This window comes from Macaca fascicularis, chromosome 16 (assembly GCF_037993035.2).
Source record: "Macaca fascicularis isolate 582-1 chromosome 16, T2T-MFA8v1.1".
Taxonomy (NCBI): Eukaryota; Metazoa; Chordata; class Mammalia; order Primates; family Cercopithecidae; genus Macaca; species Macaca fascicularis.
In genome coordinates this window covers 8,675,736-8,698,299 of record NC_088390.1, presented here as the reverse complement: position 1 = coordinate 8,698,299, position 22,564 = coordinate 8,675,736, and the positions used below count along the sequence as shown (strand labels likewise).

Sequence of the window (22,564 nt, the reverse complement as noted above, 5' to 3'; positions counted from 1 at the left end):
GAGAAGACTTGTTAATAATGTTATTAGACCAGTCCCTAGAGGTAATGGGCTTTTAAAACTATTATGCAGAATGTACGTGTGCCCATGAATGTTTTCTGTATTGCCCTCCCAAGAGGATGCCTTAGAAGACTAATGCAAGTTTAGGTATAAAATGTATTAACAATTTTATTTGTATACAAGTTTTAATAACATTAATCACGTTTTGTGATTTTTTTTTGTTTCATCTTATTTTGCGATTTTTGTTTTATCCAAGTCTATAACCTTTAAGACATCAACATGTTATATAAATTGTTATGAATTAGTCTCAAATTTGGTTTTCAACCTCTTTTTCTACTTTAACATATCTGCTGGTAGCAGTGGCGCACCATAGCAACCACAGAACTTTGGAGCAGTGGTTGTCAAATGTGTCCTGGGACCAGCAAAGGCAGCAGCATCTGGGAACTTGTTAGAAATACAAATTCTAAGGCTCAGGCTGGGCGCGGTGGCTCATGCTTGTAATCCCAGCACTTTGGGAGGCCCAGGCGGGTGGATCACCTGAGGTAAGGAGTTCAAGACCAACCTGGCCAACATGGTGAAACCCTGTTTCTACTAAAAATACAAAAATTAGCTGGTCATGGTGGCAGGTGCTTGTAATTCCAGCCACTTGGGAGGCTGAGGCAGGAGAATCACTTGAACCTTGGAGGCAGAGGTTGCAGTGAGCTGAGATTGCACCCACTGCACTCCAGCCTGGGTAACAGGGTGAAACTCCGTCTCAAAAAAAAAAAAAAGTTCTCAGGTTCTACCCTCTACCTACTGAATCAGGTATTCTGGGATACAGCCCAGCAATCTGTATTTTAATAAACCCTCTAGGTGCTGCAAATGCGTGCCAGAATTTGACAGCCGCTACTATAGAGGGTGAGTGTTTGTAATGCATTACATTGCAACAAATACTTTCTGAAGAATCTTAGCTATTTGGTTCTAGTAAATTATTTTTTTTAATTTATTTTTGTTTGTTTGTTTTCGAGACGGAGTCTCGCTCTGTCACCCAGCCTGGAGTGCAGTGGCACGATCTCGGCTCACTGCAACCTCCGCCTCCCAGGTTCAAGCAATTCTCCTACCTCAGCCTCCTGAGTGGCTGGGATTACAGGCACCCACCACCATGCCTGGCTAATTTTTTGGTATTTTTAGTGGAGATGGGGTTTCACCATGTTGGCCAGGCTGGTCTCGAACTCCTGATCTCAGGTGATCCACCCATCTCGGCCTTCCAAAGTGCTGGGATTGCAGGTATAAGCCTCTGCACCCAGCTGGTTCTAGTAAATTATTATTAGGGGTTAAAGGGCTAGAATGTGTAACCACTATCAGTGATTAGTCTTTTAGGATACAAATAGAGCCCTTTAGAAGCTAGAGAAAGTTATAGCACATATACGCACACACTAAGTGCATAATATTTTTATACCATTTCAGGGATTTCGTTGAACTTGAGATTAGCTGATGGACTCAAGAACCTCTTAACAACCTTAGACTACTTTATGATTTCCTTTTGCCTTCAAAGAACCCCTAGCATTTTTGGCTAGGGGAGTGGAGTGAAGGGAGGGGAGAAGTGGGGATTGGATAGAGCAAGAGTAGGTACTCAGTTGGCTGCTTCTGTTGGTTTGAGTGAAGTCATGGAAACCATGCCTATGAAATTTATAATAACTTGGAATTTGGAGTAGCAGCAAAAATGTTTAAGTTGGTATCAAATCCCAAAAAGATCCTGTCAGGCAATCATAATGAGTCACATCAGAAAGATGATGATGGATGTAAAATCCTGTCATTTGGTCCAAAAAGCTAATGCACAAGTAGAGGAGGGGACGTAGCTTAGCCACAAAGTGGTGGAGCTTTCTCTGCTAGCTCTTTGTGAGCCAATAGTAAATGGGTGCTAAATAAACCAACTAGGTCTTGAGATACATTAATTGTAAATGTCACAGAACCAGTACTTTCCTCGATGTGGCCAAGATTGTTGATGGTTCCTTTTTCTTCTGCACTGGTCAGACCGTATCCGGGCTATGATGTTTGCTTCTGGGCCACACACTTTAGAGGGAAGACAAGCATATTGGCGTCTGTTTAGGCAAGAGATCGGGCAAGGGAAGGAGTCTTGGTGAATGAGGGGTGGAGGAGCTGCAGGGTGGGAATGGAGGCCTGAACAGCTACCATGACATATTCGAAAGGCTGCTATGTGAAGCCGAGTTATGCTTGTGTTTTGTGGCCCCAGTTGATCACATTAAGACTCACGGGGCCATAGAAAAGCTATAGGGAGACTGATTTGGGTTATTCATAAGAAGAACTTTAAGTCTGTTATCTGAGGGTAGAATGGGAGGCATGTTTTAGATTCTTTAGATTCTTTACTCCTCTGACAATCATGTGTTTTTGTAGCTGTTTCCTTGTGGTCATATTAATGCCGGTACCACTTCATGAACCTTTTATTACCCATCTTTGTTTTTTTTTTTTTTTTTTCCCTTTTCAACTCCCTGTTTAATTTGTGGTGAGGGTGAAAGAGGAGATAAAGAAAAAAAAAAAAAAAAAGGTCAACCTGTAACTTTGCTTTTTCTTCTGTTTTGTTTTTTTTTTTTTTTTTTTCAGCCCTCAGTAACTGAGGGCAAACCAGTTCATCAGACAACCAGAGCCATAATTTGTGGTCACCCCTGAAATTAACCTTGGAAACTCGGTTAGTATGGCTGCGAAGAGGTATACCCCAGCCCCTTAACACAGAGTTAATGCTTAATCTAAGGCTTTAAGTTTCGTAGGAAAGAAAAACGTGTACATTCTTTTGTGTTTCTTAAACATCTAATTTTGCGCTCCTCCTCTTCTCTTAGAGGCGATTGCTCTTGGATCCTTCCATTTACAATGGCGCAGAGAACTGGGCTTGAAGATCCGGAGAGGTATCTCTTTGTGGACAGGGCTGTCATTTACAACCCTGCCACTCAAGCTGATTGGACAGCTAAAAAGCTAGTGTGGATTCCATCAGAACGCCATGGTTTTGAGGCAGCTAGTATCAAAGAAGAACGGGGAGATGAAGTTATGGTGGAGTTGGCAGAGAATGGAAAGAAAGCAATGGTCAACAAAGATGATATTCAGAAGATGAACCCACCTAAGTTTTCCAAGGTGGAGGATATGGCAGAATTGACATGCTTGAATGAAGCTTCCGTTTTACATAATCTGAAGGATCGCTACTATTCAGGACTTATCTATGTAAGTATTTCTTCCAAATAATCATGTGAAGTGGTAGCTAGGAATTAATGTAAATTTAACATCTTGTCATAATCAAATGAGAATGTGGAATACCCAAACTCTCTGTTTAACTAATTTCTATTTCTATTTAAGCAAGATTTGTTGCTTGCTTACCCAGGTCTTGCTTCTCTTTGAATCTTAACACATTAAGTTTAAATAATACAGCCTGCAACTACATATAATAAAATGGCATTTGAAGACTTTTGTAGTGGTGTTCTGGAGCATAATAAGGTGGGAGAGAGCATGTAACAGGAAGACCAGAAGGTTTAATAAGGTAAAGAGAGTTGCATTAATAGGATGCAGACAGCAAAACGGTAGAAAATCAAGTGCATACCCAAGAGGGTAAAGTGGAGGGACTGTAAGCTTAGAAATTTCTGTGGACAGCATGAACAGCTTCACTGGATGTGGGGAAGTAGGAAAGATGAATGCTGAGGTTTTTAAGAGGAAACAATTAGGGTAAGATTGAGGCTGGCTGGGGTCGTCCTGTGGTTAGCTGCTGACATGAATGTTGAAGTCACCGACTATGTCACTGACCATGTAGAAGAAGTTACTGAAAATCATAAGGGATAATGTAGAGAGGAAAAATGTAAGCCAGATACTAAAAATGACAAAATAGGTTTGAGGCAATGGTAGACAGGTGGCAATGATTTGAAGGAGATGGCATGTATGGGACTTCAACTGATGATGAAGGGAAGTAGGGAGAAAAGTTGATGGTCGTGGTTTGAAATTGGAAAAGGGTTTTTGAATTTTACACAAGGAGTGTGCTACTGAAGGTCATGAATAATTCAAACTTCAGTCAATCAGAGGTAGTTTTCCCACAGAATTAGTTTAAGGAATATTTCTTAAGTGTCCCCTGTGCTCTAGGTGCTGGGGGTAGTACAGTGAAGAAGACAGGCCAGGTCTCTGCCTTTGTGAAATGTCCGATGAGGAAATGAAACAGGGCTATGGAGAGAGTATGTAGGAGGATGGCTTTCCCCAGCGGGTCAGTTAAGGGCTGTTTGTGAAGGTAGCATTTGAGCTGGAGTCTGACTGGTGGGAGGCAGCTAGCCATGAGAAAAGCTGAGAAAAGAATGATTCATTCATGACCTTTGCCAGAGTAGTTTCAGCCAAGCCTGATAGATCTCCCTTATTTTCTTCTCTATGAGATAGGAGAGTAAGAGGCCACAGGGTTGGAACGGTGGCTTGAGGAGAATGGTAAGGCTTAGGAACAACCCTTATCCAATTTCAGACTAAGCCAGGGATAAGAAAGCAACTGGAGAGTAGCATTGAGAGTCCAGCTGAGACTGAATAACCACGTGTAGGGCGACCGCAGTTTTGTCTGGCTGTGTGATTTTGCCAGACCATGGGATTGCCCTAGGTCTGTGAGTGTGGGGGCTTTGGATCTCCATGGCTCCCACAGTGAGAGGAGGATTCAGTGGCTGTCTTTAGAGTCCTGGTTCGGTAGGAATGGGAGTCTGGCTGGAAGGGGCTGATGGATCAAGGCCTGGAGGTTTCCAGAATGTTGATGAACAGGGATCATGGAGTGAAGGGGTGAGAAAACTGCAAACTTAGGAGGTTGTGGTCAGACTGTAATGTCGACGTGTAAGATTCGAGAGGTGGATCAGTTTCAGATGAAGCCCATTGCAATCAGTTGTGCAGGTATGGAAATGTGATGTCACCATCAAAAGCTGTGCAGTGTGAAGAGGAGCCAGGCTGCCTTTCTGCCAGCCTTCACCTTGATTTCCCTCACTGGCAGCTGGAGGTAGCTGCAAAGGGAGCTAAGTAGAAAAGGAATGAAAGAAAGGACAGGTTTTTTTGTTTTTGTTTTGCAGCCATTTCACATAATTCAGAGATTTTACAGTTATCTCTTATGAGTTTGTTGGATTTTTTTTTAAACTTAACTCACAGACAACCTGAGTGAACTTCTGAGTTTCTTCTCAAAGCACAGCCTCCTTCTGCAGAGAATCTGGGTTTTTCTCAAAGACTCAAGGTCACACAGAGGTGGGGGTTTGGGAGGATCATATCTTCAATTAGTTGGGTGGAGAAAGGGTTCTTACCTAAGGTTCTAGTTGGAGAACTTGACTCTAAAGTCCGTCTCGTCAAGAGGATGAGGTTGAAGAGAGCCATGCTAGCATTGTGATAAATATGTATTGGGCTTTGAAATTAACCAGCCAGTTGAGATGATCATTTGAGGCGCAATGATACAGATACTAGGATAATTTGGGTAGAACCTTTTTTGGACATATTTCTATAGATAAGATATAACAAAAACTTATTTAAACAAATTAGGTTGCTAACAGGTTTAGTTATGTTCTTTTCTCACCTTTTCTTTGGATTTATTCTCTCTGACCCCCAATTTCTCAGGTCATTAATTTTCATCTTCTTTCCTAATAAAACAGTTTAAAAACTGTAAATGTCTTCTCTAATACTGTTTTAGCTCACATCACAAGTTTCTATATATAGTATTTATTCTTCAGTTCTAAATATTTTCTAATTTCTATGATGATTAACTAGTGAACCATTTAAAAGTGTATTTGTAAAATTTCAAAATGTTGATTTTTAAGTTATCTTTTTATTATTGATTTTTAAAATTACATCTCAATCACAGAATGTTGTTCATATAGGAGACATTTTTTGTGTAGTATATTGTCAGCTTTTATGCGTGGTCTGTATGTGTTTGCAAAGAATGTATATTCTGTTATTGTTGAATATAGGGTTCTATATATGGCCATTAGATTAAGCTTTTTAATTGTATTGTTTATATCTTCCATAGCCTTGCTACTTTTTGTCTGCTTAATTTGTCAGTTACTAAGTGTGTGAAAAATCTCCCATTGTGTTTTATCAATGAAGTATGCATCCCTAAATGACACAGTTTAGTTTTGCCTGTTTTTGTTTTTGGTTTTTTTTTGAGACAGTCTTGCTCTGTCGCCCAGGCTGGAGTGTAGTGGTACGATCTTGGCTCACTGCAACCTCTGCCTCCTGGTTCAAGTGATTCTCCTGCCTCAGCCTCCCTATTAGCTAGGATTACAGGCTCGAGCCACCATACCCAGATAATTTTTTGTATTTTTAGTAGAGATGGGGTTTCACCATATTGGCCAGGCTGGTCTTGAACTCCTGACCTCAAGTGATCCACCTGCCTTGGCCTCCCAAAGTGCTGGGATTATAGGCATGAGCCACCGCGCCCGGCCTAGTTTTGCCTGTTTTTGAATTTTTTTATAAATGAATCTCCTAGTGTGTAGCCTTTTGTGTCTTTTGTTGTTGTTGGCTTAGGATTACATTTTTAAGATTTATTCACACCGTTTTACGTTGATGTAACTCAGTAGCTCCCAAAGTGTGGTCTGGACCCCCTAGGATTTCCCTGAGACCCTCTCAGAGGAGCACACAAGGTTAAAACTATTTTTATAATAATACGAATATGTCATTAGCCCTTTTTACTGTTGACATTTGTAGTGATGGTACAAAAGCAATGATAAATAAAACTCCTGACACCTTATCATGAATAAAGGCAGTGTAATAGGACCAAAGTGTACTAGAACCATTTTATTCTTCACTGCCACTTATTGGCACTTTTAAAAAAAATGCAATTTCACTCAAGAATGTTCTTGGCAAAGCAGGAAAAATAACTGATTTTATTAAATCTCAACCTTTGGGAATACAGTTTTTTAATATTCGGTGTGGCGAAATGGTAAGTATGCCTAAAGCACTTCTGATGCATATCAATGTATGATGGTTGCCTTGAGGACTAGCATGTGGGTAGTTATTTGAGTTGCAAGCTAAACTTGCTACTTTTTAAATAGAATACTATTTCCATTTGATAGAGTGGCTGATAAACTGTGGTTACTCGCACAGAGGTATTTGGCAGACATTTTCTTGAAAATGAACAAAACGAGCCTGTCACTTCAAAGAAAACAACTGACTGTATTTGTTGCCAATGATAAAATTTGAGGTTTTATGTAAAAATTAGAATTTTAGGAAACTTGTATCTACCATCATGAACTTGACAGCATGTCAATACTTAAAAACCTTTCTGATATGATAGATGGTGATAATAATGAAAGTGGGTTTTTTTGATGTCATATAGTGAAATGTCATCATTTGAAAGACTTGCATAATTTAATGATGTGTGTATGGCGTCACGAAATCATGCATGGGTACGCAAGATAAACCAGTAGATTTTGATGCAGTGGAATATGAGAAGTTCACTGATAGGGTTTCAGATGGTACCTTGCATCTAAATTTTAAGAAATTATCACTTGTTGGCCGGTCGCAGTGACTAACGCCTGTAATCCCAGCACTTTGAGAGGCTGAGGCAGGCGGATCACCAGAGGCCGGGAGTTCGAGACCAGCCTGACCAACATGGAGAAACCCTGTCTCTACTAAAAATACAAAATCAACCAGGCTTGGTGGCACATGCCTGTTGTCCCAGCTACTTGGGAGGCTAAGTCAGGACAACCAGGAGACAGAGGTTGCAGTGAGCCAAGATCGTGCCATTGCCCTCCAGCCTGGGCAACAAGAGTGAAACTCCGTCTCAGAAAAAAGAAAAAATGAAATTGTCACTTGTTAAGTGTTAGTAGTGTCGAAGATAAGTATCCACGATTATCTGAAAAGACTGTTAAACCGTTCCTCTCTTTTCCAACTAAATATCTGTAAGTCTGCTTTCTTCATGTGCTTCATCCAAAACAACATATTACAATAGACTGAATACAGAAATAGACATGAAAATTGAGTTGTTTTCGATTAAGCTAGACAATGAAAGTTTCGCAAGAATGTAAAACAGTGCCATTCTTCTCACTTTTGTTTTGGAAATGAAAAGTTGTTTTTCATAAGAAATGTTATTTATGTTAACATGTAATATATTTACTGTTTTAGAATGAATAGATATTTGTAAAACTTTATATTTTATATGAAACAAAAGGTCTTTGGGGTCCTTAATAATTTCTAAGAGTGCAAAAAGGCCCTGAAATTTTAAAAGTTTGAGTAGTTTTTTCATTTTTGTTGGAATATAGTATTCCATCATAGTATTTTTGACCTAATAAATTTATCTAACTATTCCGCTGTTTTGTACACTGTTTTTTTCTGTCTTGGTAATATTATGATCAGTGCTTCAGTGAACAACCATATACATGTACTTAGTGCACAATAGGCATGCCTTTCTGTAAGATGTGTAACTAGGAGTGGAATTCCTGGATGATAGAATGTGCAGATCTGTAAGTCATATCTTCAGCTTTTCTAGATAATGTCTGATTTAGTTAGAGTCCCAGAAGGAAACAGAAGGCTCTCAAACTAGGTATTTGAGAGTTTAATGAAGGGTTTTACAAATAATGTGGGTAGGGTTTAAAAAAATAAATGAGTACTAGTGCAGTATCTCAGCAGCAGTGATGGCTGAGAGCCCTTGAAACATCTTGATCTTTAAAGAAGCCTTAGAAAAGAGCTGTTGCCTCAACTCAGAGAGGTACCTGTGTGGAGAGGGCTACCTGACAGGAATTGCCTTCCTTAGAGGCATGAAAGTCAGCTCATGGTCGGGAGGGAGCCTAGGGAATAAATATCCTGACCTTCTGTTCTCACCCTTAGTCTCCTGTTGATGCCTACCATTGGTTGAACTCAGTTTGAAGCCAGAGGGGAAGGGAATTTGATGATTCTTTCCTTAGGGTCAGCCTTAATTCCGTCTGGAATTGAATGTTGTGTATGGTGTGAGGTTGGGACAAGATTCATTTATTTTTCCATATGGCTAGCCAGTTGACCCAGTGCCATTTACTAAAACATAATCTTTTCTCCACTGCTCTGAAGTGGCATCTTAGTCATAAATCAGGGTTCATAAGTATGCTTTTGACTCTATTATATTTCCTGGGTCCATGTGCCTATCTTCTAGCTAATATCACATTTTCTTAATTATTACAGCTTTATAATGTGTCTTGGTATTTAGTGTGGTAAATCCTCTCCTTTTTGTTCTTTAAGATTGTTTTGGCTGTTAAGTTCTTGGCATTTCAATATAATTTTAGAATCTGCTTGTCGGTTTTTCATTTACGCACACAACCTTGTTGAAATTTTGATTGGGATCTTATTGATTCTGTAGATCAGTTTGGGGAGAAATTAGATCTTTATAATATTTTATCTTTAATTCCTGAGTAAACTCATTTATTTAGTTCTAAATTTTTATTAATGTTGTTTTATAGTTTTCTTTGTAGAGGCCATGAACATCTTTTGTTATTTATTTTTGGATATTTTATTTTATTTGAATATTATTTAAATAGTGTTTAAATGTTTCCCTTATTATTCATATGGTATATAGATAATATATACGTAATTGTTACCATTATGTAGAAATACTGTATTTTTCACAATTAATTTTTGTATATTGACTTTATCTTCAATGACCTAAGTTTACTTATTGGTTATAATAGTTTAGCTGAAAATTCTGTTGGATTTTCTATGAGCACACATGTTGTCCACAAATAATGAGTTTTATTTTTTACTAAATCTTATACTTTTCTTTTTTTTTTGGAGACAAGGTTTTGCTCTGTCAACCAGGCTGTAGTGCAGTGGGATACTCGTGGCTTAATACACCCTCAACCTCCTGGGCTCAAGCGATCCTCTCACCTCAGCCTCCCGAGTAGCAGGGACCACAGGCACGTACCACCATGCCTGGCTGATTTTTGTATTTTTGTAGAGACAGGGTTTTGCCATGTTGCCCAGGCTGGTGACGAACTACTCGGCAAAAGCAATCCACCTACCTCAGCCTCCCAAACTGTTGGGATTATAGGCATGGGCCACCATGCCCAGCCAGTTCACACACATTTCTTTTACTTGCTTTATTGCACTGTCTAGAATTTTCAGTACAGTGGTTTTTGAACAGAAGTGATAATCAGAGGCATCCTTGTATCATTTCTGATCTCAGAGGGAAAGCTTTCAACATTTCATCATTAAGAATGATATTTGCTGTAATTGGTGTTTTTTTAAATACTGATTCTTTATCAGATTAAGGGAGATTTTCTTGTATTCCTGAATGGGTGATTTTTTTATCCTGAATGGATGATTTTGAAAAAAATTAATGGATGTTAATTTATCAAATGTTTTTCATTATTTAATAAGATGATAATGTGATTTTTCTTCTTATTTTGTTATTGTGGAGAATTATGCATATTTTTGAGTGTAAATTAACCTTGCAAAGACCAAGTATTCTTTATGTATACACAAAGAGAGAGTGAGATTCCTAGAATCTGTTTGCTAGTATTTTGTTTAGGATTTTTGCATCTACATTCATCAGTGAGATTAACTTAAAATTTTCCTTTCTTATAATACCTTTGTCATATTTTGCTATCAAGATTATGCTGGTTTTATCAAATGAATTGGGAAATGTTTAATCTTTGTTCTCTGGAAGAGTTTGGATAGGATTGATGTTATTTCTTTTTAAAGTAATGATAGTGTTTTCTTTGTGGGGAAGTTTTTCTGTAATAGATATAGAACTTTTCAGATTTTTATTTGTGTGGTTTTTTTTTTTTAATTCTTTTCTTTTCTTTTCTTTTCTTTTTTTTTTTTTTTTTTTTTTTTTTTTTTTTTTGAGACAGGGTCTCACTCTGTCACCCAGGCTAGATTGCAGTGGTGCAATCATAACTCATGCAGCCTTGAAGTCCTGGGCTCATGTAATCTTCCTGCCTTAGCCTCCTGAGTAGCTGGGACCATGCCCGGCTAATTTCTGTATTTTTTATAGACGGGATTTCACCATGTTGGCCAATCTTGTCTCGAAACCCTGAACTCAAGCAATTTACCTACCTTGACCTCCCAAAGTGTTAGGATTACAGACGTGAGCCACTGCTCCTGGCCTTGTGTCAGTTTTGATAATTATGTTTGTCTAGGAATTTATCTGTTTCATCTAAATGTTCAAATTTATTTGTATAAGTTGTTCATAATATGCTTATTTTCTGTAGGATTTATAGTCATGTTTTCTCTTATTCCTGATACTGATAATTTATTTGTATCATTTTAAAATGAGTGTCACCAGAGGCTTATCAATTTTTTTATTCTTTGCAAATAATAGACTTTTGACTTTGTTGGTCCTCTCTATGTGTGCTTTAAAAGCTGTAAATTTCATTCTAAGTACTGCTAGAGCTGTATTCTACAAGTTTTAATATGTTACATTTTATTATCATTCAGTTGAAATTAATGAGGATGTTTTCTTTGACTCTGGGTAATTCAGAAGTGGATTGCTTAGGCTAGGCACAGTGGTTCATGCCTGTAATCCTAACACTTTGGGAGGCTGAAGTGGATGAATCACTTGAGGCCAGGAGTTCGAGACCAGCCTGGCCAAAATGGTGAAACCCTGTCTTTACTAAAAATTCAAAAATTAGCCAGGTGTGGTGGCACATGCCTGTGATCCCAGCTACTCAGAAGGCTGAGGAAGGAGAATCGCCTGAACCCGGAAGGCAGAGGCTGCAGTGAGCTGAGATCGCGCCACTGCACTCCAGCCTGAACAACAGAGTGAGAATCCACCTCAAATTAAAAAAAAAAAAAAGTGAATTGTTTACTTTCTAAATCTAGGGGATCTTCAGGTTTATTTTATTATTTCTAATAGATTCCCCCCTTGGTCAAAGAACATGCCTTCAATAATTTCAATCCTTTTATATTTGTTAGACTTGCTTTATGGTTTGTTATGCGATTAGTTTGGTAAAGGGTCATTATGCACTTGAAAAATACGGATACTTTATTATCTGTCATTTCAATTACTGTGAAAATCCCTTCCTTTTTACTTCTGTCCATTTTTGCTATGTACATGCTGAAGCTATTATCACGTATATACAGATGTAGAAATTTGATGTCAGATCATGGAATGGTCATTTTTAGTGATGTTGTTTTCTTGCAAAGTTTGGTATTTGCAATAGCTTTTTTTTTTTTTTTTTTTTTGATTAGCGTTTGTGTGGTTAATTGCTTTCTTAACTTACTTTCAGCTTTTCTGTGCCTGTGCATTTAAAATATGTCTCTTATAAATTGCCTATGGTGGTTATTTTTGTCTCACATCTGACAATATTTTTTAGCTGGAATGTTTAGTTTATGTGCACGTGATATAATGACTGTTAAATTTTAGCCTAAATCTGTCCTCTGATTCATTGCTTGCTTTTTATCCTACCTGCTCTGTTTTTTTAATCTTTTTTTTTCCATTGGTTAATTTTTATTATTCTGTCTTATCGCCCCATTAGCTATACAGTTTTGCTGTTCTCTTAGCTATTCTTTTAGTGGTTACCTATTCTAACATGGATCCTCGACCTATTAGATATGTGGAGCCTCTTATTCCTTTGTAGACCATAATAGGTAGAGCCTGAGAACACCTGAACAATTTTCTTTCCTCTTCCTTCCTAATTTATGTGCTTTTGTTGTTTAATTTCCTCTGTATTTTAAAACCCACAAGACACATACTACATTTTAATACTGTCAATATTCATTTCGTTTTATCCATTACTTTTTTTTTTCCACATCTTTTAGCTTCCATTCTTTTAGAAAGGGCCTCTTTTATCTGAAGTATCTACTCGTCCTTTATTTTTGAAGTTTTTTTGGTTTTTGCTGGATTTGGAATTCAGAGCCGGCGGTGGTTTTCTTTTAACATTGTGAAAATGCCATTGCATCGGGTTCTGCCTTTCGTCTTTTTCTGTTGAGAATTCAGCTTGTAGTTTGACTGTTATTCCCTTGAAGGTCATCTGTATTCCTTTCCCCACCCTGGCCACTGGCCGTCTCTAAAATTTTCTCCGTCTTTGAATTTCAACACTTTGACTCTGATGGGCTTAGGTGAAGTTTTATTCTGTATATAGTGAGTCCTCCTTGTCTTCAAGGGATGCAGTCTAAGATCCCCAGTGGATGCCTAAAACCACAGATGGTACTGAACCATATCTAAATGATGTTTTTTCCTATACATACATACCTTTGATAAAATTTAACTTACGGTTTAGGCATGGTAGGAGATTAACAACAATAACTATTAATAATATAGAACAATTAAAACAATATACTTAATAAAAGTTATGTGAGTATGGTTTCTCTCCCTCTTTCAGAATATCTTATTGTACTCTTCTTGTGATGATTTGATGAATTTCTTTTTCCTAGTTCACAAATTCATGGATAGAAGATTCATTCTTACCATAGATTGTAGCAGCCTCAGCATATGATTTTATCCCTATTAAGTTGAAAACTTACCATATCACTTAAAGGTGGCACTTTATGGCTTCTCTTTGGCATATCACAATTGCCAGCATCACTATTCTTGTGTTTGGAGCTATTAAGTAACATAAAGGTTACTTGAACACAGTTGATCTGAGATCTGGGAGGGCTACCAAGTGACTAATAGCTGTACAGCATGATGATGCTGGACGAAGGGATAGTTCACGTCCTGTGCACGATGGAGCGGAATTGTGCCAGATTTCATCACACTGCTCAGAACGGTGTACAATTTAAAATGTATGAACTGTTTATTTCTGGAGTTTTTCACCAAATATTTTTGGACCACAGTTGATTGTGGACAACAAACTGCAGAAAGTGAAACCACAGATAAGGGGGACTACTGCATTCAGCTTGGAGATTGTAGTGGTCTTGACTCTGTGGCTTGATGGCTTTTGTTGATCTGGGAAAATTCTTAGCCATTATCTCTTCAGATACTGCTTCTGCCTCATTCTTTTTTCTCCTTCTTGGACTCACATACTTCACATGCCAGATCGTTTCACCATGTCTCATCTGCCTCTCACATTCCTCTACATTTTCATCCTTGTTTTTCCCCCATGGTTCACTCTGGCTGTTTGCTTCTGATTAAAATGTCACGTAACTAATTCTTTCTTCAGCTGTATCTAGCTTGCTGTTTAACACATGAATTTTTAATTGTAGTTACTGGCTGGTTTTCTTTTTCTGTTTGTTTTGTTTTTCAGTTTTAGAATTTTCATTTGGGTTTTTCCTTTAATAGTTTCCAGTTCCCTGTCAGAATTCTGTCATGTCTTTAATTACTTGAACATATTGTAACCCAGGGCAATAATACAAGTCAATAAAAATAGACACACAGAGGTTCCAGATATTATCTTGGATTTCAGCCACAACTTGTTGCCTCATATGCCCAGTTATTGTGTACAAGGAATTGTGAAAATAATTTGAGACTCTGGATGGCATTAAGGTTATTCTAGAGTTTTGCTTTGGGCAGACAGGCTTAGGGAAACTAGGCCATGTCGTCCATGCAGGAATTGACATCTTTTCCAACCGGGCTTCATGCTGTGTAGGGTCTGGTCGGTTTCTCATAGTCTTAACTCTTAGGGTATAGCCTTCAGGGTCCCAGCTGAAAGCCTGGAGTGTTTACCACCCCCACCACCTACCTCTCCCTAAGTAGGCTGGAATGTTTTAATTTTTGTTCTCTCAGACTTTTGTGCTGCTGAAAGCTCTGCTTAGCATCTTCTCAGCAACAGGTTTTGAGATTCATAACTATTACCTATCTAAGAAAGAAATAACAATTCCATATCATCAAATATTCAGTTACTTTTCTTATTTTCCTTATGTCTCATACATAATCTCATAAATAGTTGGTCAGTTCGATTCAGGATCCAAACAAGGTTGACATATTGTGATTGGTTGCTCAGTCTGTTTTGTGCTGCTATAACAAACTAACACAGATTGTATGATTTATAAACAAGAGAAGTTTATTTGGCTTACGGTTCTAGAGGCTGGGAAGTCCAGGATCAAGGGGCTGCATCTGGTGAGGGCCTTCTTGTGGCGTCATTCCATGGGAGAAGGTGGAAGGGCAAGAAGAATGTGCTCAAGAGAGAGCAAGAGATAGAATTTATAGCCTCAAGCCCTTTTATAATTGGCATTAATCCATCGATGAAGGTGGAGTCCTCATTGTCCAAGCACCTCTCATTAGGCCTTACCTCCCAACACTGTTGCATTGGGGATTAAATTTCCAGCACATGCTTTTGTGGGGACACAGTCAAAGCATAGCAGTTGTTATATCACTTTTAATCTCGCTCTTCCCTCTTTTTTTTTTTTTTGCTTCTGGAGATAGGGGTCTCACTATATTGCCCAGGCTAGTCTTGAACTCCTGACCTCAAGTGATCTTCCCACCATGGCTTCCCAAAGTACTGGGGTTACAGACATGAGCTACCATGCCCGGCCACTTCCCCCCACCCTTTTGTTTTGTTTTGTTTTGTTTTTGCATACTATAGGATTGCAATCAACAAAATCCAGAATATGGGAAATTCTGGACTTTGTTGATTGCAATCCTGTGGTGCTTCCTATAAACTGGAAGGAGAAAAATCCATAAATTGGATCCAGAGGCTTAAACGGATTCAGATTCAGGAGACACTTAGTGCCACATTGTCTCTCACGTTATGATGCTGAGATTGATCAGCAGTGAGTCATTTTAGGTTTTGCCAGCCTGATTTGTGCATTAGGAGTGGTGTCATCTGCCAGTCACCTGAGGATTTTAATAGTGATGGACATTGTCCAGATCTACTGTGGCATTGGGGGGCTGCAAAATGATGAGTCTAGTGCCATAATTCCTTCTGCGTTTATTATCTTAGTGAATTCCTTTTAATTCAATGTATATGCCTTACACACACACAGTTTTCTCAAGTTGTTTTTTGTTTGTTTTTTACAGCGTTTTTTTCTATTTTCTCTCAAAGGAGCAATAGCAACTAATGTTAGTTATCCTTCCTGTGCCCTCTATGTCTTATTATTACTGATAAGTTTTGTCTTTGTAACGTCCTTTTCTTTTATTATTTTACCATTGTTCTATTTTTCTTTAAGAAGGATGCTCTCCTAGAATAAATATCTGCTCTTATCACTTGATTTCTTGAGGTATCCATTCTGCTCTTTATTTTCTCCACTGTGGATTTTAATTTTACTTTTCCAGATGATTCCTTACAGTCTTTTCTGGCCCTGGTCACCTATTTTTTTTCTGATGCATCTCTGTCCTAATATGTAGACTCTATGTTATACTATATTCTGTTGCAGATATAAATCTATCTCCTAAAGTTTTCTTTTAGTTATTTTATAGATAATTTCCACCAGTAATTTCTTTCTGAATCCTCTGAATGATGATCTTTTCCTTATTGTGTAGGTTTTTTTTTCAAAATTTGCCTGTGAATTTTACCTAGGTGCAGTGTTTGCAGGTGGTATGGGTGAATTATTCTTTCCTCCCTCCCTTTCCTTCTGGATGGTGGTCTGATTTCTTCTGAGAGCTACAGTTGGGATGTAGGGTTATATGATATTCCCAGTTCAATCCCTGTTCCTAGTAGGAGACTGTTGTATCTCTGCTCCATTGTGTTGACATTTACACCAGCCTCCACTGTCTGTTTCTCTAATCCTTTGAACCTATGAAACAACTCATATACATAGCCCTGCTTTCTTAAGCAGAGGCCTGTCACTTCCAGGCTGAGTAAAATTTCCCAATCCTAGACGGAGGAAGATAGGCATTCCAGGCAGAGTGGTCAGCATAGGGTGGGAGCCTAGAGGCATAAAGCAGCATAGTGTGCTTGAAAATTTGTAAATGTTTCCAACGGCAAAGATTTTTGTATGTCTCACTTAGGTAAAGTATACAGTAGTGTTATTACGCAAACTTATATTTCAAGCCTTTGCAGCTCTTCAGGATTTTCCCAAGGCTCTGGCAATCCAATATTTCCAGCTGCCCAGGAGGCATCCTGCTTGGCTCACCCACCACACCACAATGTCAGTACATTAGAGGGATTCGTTATCTTTTCCCACAAATCAGTTATTTTTCCTTCCATGATTAATGTTTCTGTAAGGCCTGGAGACCTTGGAGTCCTCTTTGACTTAGGTCTTTAATGGCTTTTCTGTATTGAAAGTTTCTGAGCACTGTGAAGTCTCCAGCCTTCTCTATTTTGTGTTGCCTTTTCTCTCATCTAGGCCCTGTTGTGCCAGGACAGTTGAGCAGTCTCCGCGTGTCTTCCTGCTTCTCACCTTTTGCCCCTTCAATGTGTTCTCCATATGGCTGCCAGATTTATACTTTGTCTAAAATGCTTGTTTCATCCAATCACTTTTCTCTCCTAAACCTTCAATACCTCATCACCCATAAAGGACAAAATCTGAATTATTCAGTTTGTCTTTCTAGGCCCTTATCTCTCACATTCCGTGGTACAAACTATTTTTGCTATGCTGGTCTTCTCACACTGCCTCGAGTATATCCTGCCACTGTAAGAGTTTTGTGCTTTTACTACTTTAACAGGAATTCCTTTATCCCTTCTTCTGATCCCATGGTCTTTAAAAAGAACATCAAAGACCATTTGGGTCTGAATTTTTTACTTCGTTCTACAGTCTCTGACAAGGTGGTCATGACTTTCAGTGCCTGGAGTTTGTTGTGTTCTGCCCCAGAGCTTTCCATTATTGATAATACCTGTTCATCTTTCTCTTTCTCTTTTTGGTGCTTTCCATTGTAGCTTGTTTAGTGTGCATCTATTTGTCTTCATACCCAGAGTGTATGTTTCATAAAGAAGCTTAGCATCTTGTGCGTGTATTCAAATACTTAGTAAAGTTCATTTGAACTTTAAGGTCTCCAGAATAATTGTTTTAACAACACATTACCATCCTACCGTGTGCGTGGGGGAAGATAGAAGTGGTGCAGTATCAATTCAGTGATCAGTTTATACAAGTGATCAGTATATACCTAACTTTTTAGGTAGTTAGAAGTCAGGTTTATTAAACACTTTAATAATGTTCCTTCTTAAGCATTGATTACTGCTGCATTTTGGCAAGCATGGGATACTGATGATTAGTTAACCTTTTATATTTTTGATGACTAACTCATTTTGTGAGACTTATTCTCACTTATTCTAGTCCTCAGGAAAGTGCCTAACGCATGGTAGACACACATGTTGGAATTACTTCTGATTAAACATGTCAGTTATGATCTGTTACCATCCCATACATACTATGGGACACTAAACTGAATTTGTGTATTTTCGCTTTCTTGGAGCTTTTTTCTTTTCTCGTCTCTAATTATTTGCCTGTTATAAAATTGAAGAGTATAATCTGTAGCTTCATGATAGACTGCGATCTAATTTTTGAATGAGAAAGTGAGGTTGGGTGTACAAAAATTCATCAATGTATGGTTGCGATTTGTTAACTTTATATAAATTAAACTCAGTAAAAAAGTATTGAGGTTGCCTCTCCTTTGTTTTTCTCACCCTTAATAAAGCCTCTATTTTTACTGTTCCTCATTGCCTTTTTGTCCTGTGGGCAGCAAAGATATACAGGACTAGTTAGACAAGAGACTTGATTGGGAGAAAGTGCAAGGTGATGGTCTGGGAAGCCCAAGGGCCACCCAGGGTTCGCAGAGGTCTGCACTTTGCATACAAGAAGTCGAAGAGTCTGAAGACTTGAGGAGTCAATAGTAATAATGTAGCCTCAGGCAAAGTATGGACAGATAACCTCCTGGTCTGCTCAGTAGTAAGGCTTCAGCAAACAGCCCAAGTCTGAATTTAGGATGGGGGCCCTTTGCCCCTTCTACACTACTAACCTAAGTAGGAAGTGCGTTCTACATCTGAGCCTGCAATTGTGAGTTCAGGAAAATACAAGGAGGGCAGCCAGAGAGACAGTTTTGATCACTTGAAATTTTTTGGCAGGCTTTCATTCTCTTGGTTTAGCATTAGTAAACAGAGTAGCCTCTGGAGGGCTTTCTGGTGGCAATTGCTGGGGGTTTCAGCTCTTATGAACGCAGCTGTTAGTTAGAACCCCCCTTAGTGTTCCCTGGGGAAGCTGGCCATGCAGTACCAATTCTCCAGCCCTTTTTTCATGTCCTCTTGCTTTTAGATTTTGGTCTACCCAAATCACCTTAAATAAAAGGTCTGTTTCGTAATGCAACTGAATGCCCTTCCAGATGCCTTCAGTCCCTGAGAGGGTTAGAGCATCTGTCAGCAGTTCTGACTGCTCTTGTTTTTCCATAATGCCCAGAATCAGTTTTGTAGAATATTCTCAGAACTCATTGTGTCTAAGTCATAAGCATTCATAGGGCCAATTCTGTGTAATGGTTACAGTATGGATCAGGAAAAGTTTGTATCTTCTAGCCTGGCAGCTTTTATTTACTGAAGATCCCAAAGAGCTTTTGTTTATTTGGCTTATGTTTGTTGATATTTACTGTATTAGTAATTAAAATACATTTTAAAATCTTTATTAATTCATTTAAAAAGAATAGTAGTAAATCATGACAAGTTAACATAAATACATTTTTAAGAAAAAAAATCCCTGTATTTTCCAAAACAAAAAAAATTACATGGATGAAAACTCTTACATTTTTGCAAATCTCTTTAGCATTAACCAAACTAGCTGGACTGTCATATCTGCTTTTGCATTCTGTTTTTTTATAATATGTTATTTTGGTTAAAGTATATGAAGAAAATCCAGCCATAGAGATATTTAGTTGGAAAAAAAGAAGAGTGTTTTTTTGGTTTGTTTTTGTTTTTGTTTTTTGAGATGGAGTCTCAGTCTGTCGCCTAGGCTGGAGTGCAGTGGCGTGATCTAGGCTGACTGCAACCTCCACCCCCCGGGGTTCAGGCAATTCTCCTGCCTCAGCCTCCTGAGTAGCTGGGATTACAGGAGCCTGCCACTGTGCCTGGCTAATTTTTGTATTTTTAGTAGAGACGGGATTTCACCATCTTGGCCAGGCTGGTCTTGAACTCCTGACCTTGTGATCCACCCGCCTCAGCCTCTCAAAGTGCTGGGATTACAGGCATGAGCCACCATGGCCGGCCAAGAAGAGTATTTTAATACCCTTTTTAGATAATTGTGGATATTCTTCTTTGATACTGTACTCAAACTGGACAAATGCTATTATATTAAAGATTAATTGCAATGTGGAATCTGAAACTGCATTAACGAGCTTTCACATCTTGTGTACTCACGAGAGAATGAATGTAAAAAAGTAAATAACATATTGATTGTACCCTATGATAGCCCCATGAAGTCAGGAAGCTCACATTATTTCTACTTCATGGATGAGGAAATTGAGTCCCACAGAGTGCCACTTAATAAGCTATCTGTGGGAGAACTACTTGTGGTTCATAGTACTAAATTGCCCATTATAGGCTAAGTTTAATTTGGGGGATAGATTATAATTATCCAAAAGGTAAAGATCTCCTGCTTAAATGACTGTGTGGTTTCTGTCTCCTCATTGGACCCTGACCGATAAATGCAGAGGTTTTTTTTTAATACTCTATTTTATTTTTATTCTAGACTTATTCTGGACTCTTCTGTGTAGTTATAAACCCTTACAAGAATCTTCCAATTTACTCTGAGAATATTATTGAAATGTACAGAGGGAAGAAGCGTCATGAGATGCCTCCACACATCTATGCTATATCTGAATCCGCTTACAGATGCATGCTTCAAGGTAATTGGAAATATTTGAATACTAAATGCTCAGAATTTCTTAAATGTAATTTAGTGTTTTTTAATGTCTCAGTGTATTCTACAAAAGTTTTTAATTTTATTTTTTAATTAATAAAAAAGTAATGTTTATTATAGAAAAATTGTGAGTTTTTAAGATTAAAACAGACAACGTAGCCATTTTCTGTATGGTAAGTTTGTTTGTTGCTCTAAAACAATACCTCATAAATTTATATGTTAAAAAGCATCTAGTTTTCATATACATTTGATTCCCACCACAAGCCAGTCTAACCGAAGCTCATTATATTAGGTTTTAAAACCAATAGGAAGAATAATAGGAAAGGTGGATGCTTCACTGGGGAAAGATTATATAAAGTATTATTTGTGATTTAAAAGCGTGTAAAAGGTGACAATAAAAGTTAAAACGCATGTGTTAAGTTGGTTGATTTTGATTGTGTTCCTTTGGATCAGAATGAATGTAAATTTGAGGAGTCATTCATTTGAACCCTGGCTTTAGACACAATGATTTATGGAGGGACATTTTTGAAAAACCAGAATGTAGTGGTTTTGAATGCAATTAATATTATTGCTCTACAAGACTTCATTTAAACATGGGAGTTCCTGGTGCTACGTGAAAATCCAATCTTCTGTAATAACTCTCCCTCTCTCTCCTTTTTAATGTATTTTTTATTAATAAATTCTATAAGTTTTAATAAAAACATAAGGTTCTTATAAAATCATTCCACAATCTTCAGAAAACAGGCTGTGCTGCACCCACTTTTCATCAAATTGCAGGTCATGGCAAGTCCTTTCTGGTGATTAGGTCTGAAGGATAGTGTGAAGGAATTAATAAAGTACAATACCCATGTCCTACTTCTAGTTTTTGTTTGGATACTTACTATATACCAGATCTTCCAGGGCAAACAGGAAGTACTTCAAGACTAGGATAGTGTCAGACATAAGTTGGTAAGGACAGTTTTGTAATTAAAAAATGATCTTAGGCTTTTAAAGAAAGATTAAATTTAATAATTTTTTTTGGAGTTCAATACAATTTCTTAGTATTCTTCAGGAATACTAAGAAATGGCTAGGACTGTGAAAAATTGCTGTTAGATATGGAGAATGAAGAATCATCCACTCTTTGTGTTTTTGGTTCTGTCTCTGTTAAGAAGAATGATCTTTAGATGCAGAAAAGTGTATTAGTGAGCAAACTATGCCATATGTGGGAGAAGAAATTGAAGAAAGTGCCCTCCTTCTCTGATTAAGCCCATATTGTTCCTCATTTAAACAGATACATCTTACAGTTGAGATTGTTGACCCTCTGGTCTTTGAAGTATTCTATAGAAGGGGAGTTTCCAGAAAGCTAGGGACAGGCTCATATGTATCACTCTAATTTTTAAAAAGGGGAACCTTTAAACCAATCCTTGGGCTTGAAATATGTTAAGAGAGCAGTTTGAAAACAATGTGAATATATTGATTAATGACTGATTAATGACTGAGGTTGGCCAGGTGTATCAGGATGTGCACCAAAGGGTGTGTGCCCCCTTTTAACATTTTTATCAGCATACTTGAAGAGGTGGGATGCATGCCCATAAAATTTGCCAATGGCATGAAACTGGGAGGGATAATAATACATTTGATGAACAGAAACAGCATTTAAAAATTTCTTGACTGGTTGAATGAGGAGTTGGATCTAACATGATAGTTAACAGATAATAATATCCCATTAGTGGGTTCCCAAACCAACTGTATGGATACAGTATGAAGAAGAATTGTTGGCTCTGTGGCTTTGCTGGTGAAAACTCCGCTTGAGTAAACAGAATGAGGAAGATATGAGGCAGATACGGCTTATCAGCATATCATATTATTATTAATATCATTTTAGTGCTAGAATAAACATTTATTGAAAATTACTGTGTGCCAAGCACTGGGTAAAGGCTTTGTGTCTGTTATACAGTGCATGACAAGCTTGTAAAGTAAATAGAA

The 22,564-nt window shown here is 38.0% G+C and overlaps 1 protein-coding gene across 42 annotated transcripts in view; it reads left to right on the top strand.

Moving 5' to 3' along the window:
- The window catches only part of MYH10 (myosin heavy chain 10), a 153,866-nt gene that overhangs the window by 5,079 nt on the left and 126,223 nt on the right, over nucleotides 1-22,564 (top strand). For 22 of the 42 annotated variants that reach the window (XM_074018557.1, XM_074018546.1, XM_074018556.1 and 19 more), the window contains exons 2-4: nucleotides 2,599-2,683; nucleotides 2,832-3,207; nucleotides 20,428-20,584. In XM_074018557.1, coding sequence (XP_073874658.1) covers nucleotides 2,863-3,207; nucleotides 20,428-20,584 — 502 coding nt within the window. In that variant the 5' untranslated portion in view covers nucleotides 2,599-2,683; nucleotides 2,832-2,862. The remainder of the gene's footprint in view (nucleotides 1-2,598; nucleotides 2,684-2,831; nucleotides 3,208-20,427; nucleotides 20,585-22,564) is intronic. The other 20 variants (XM_074018564.1, XM_074018545.1, XM_074018555.1 and 17 more) reach the window with 1 other exon arrangement.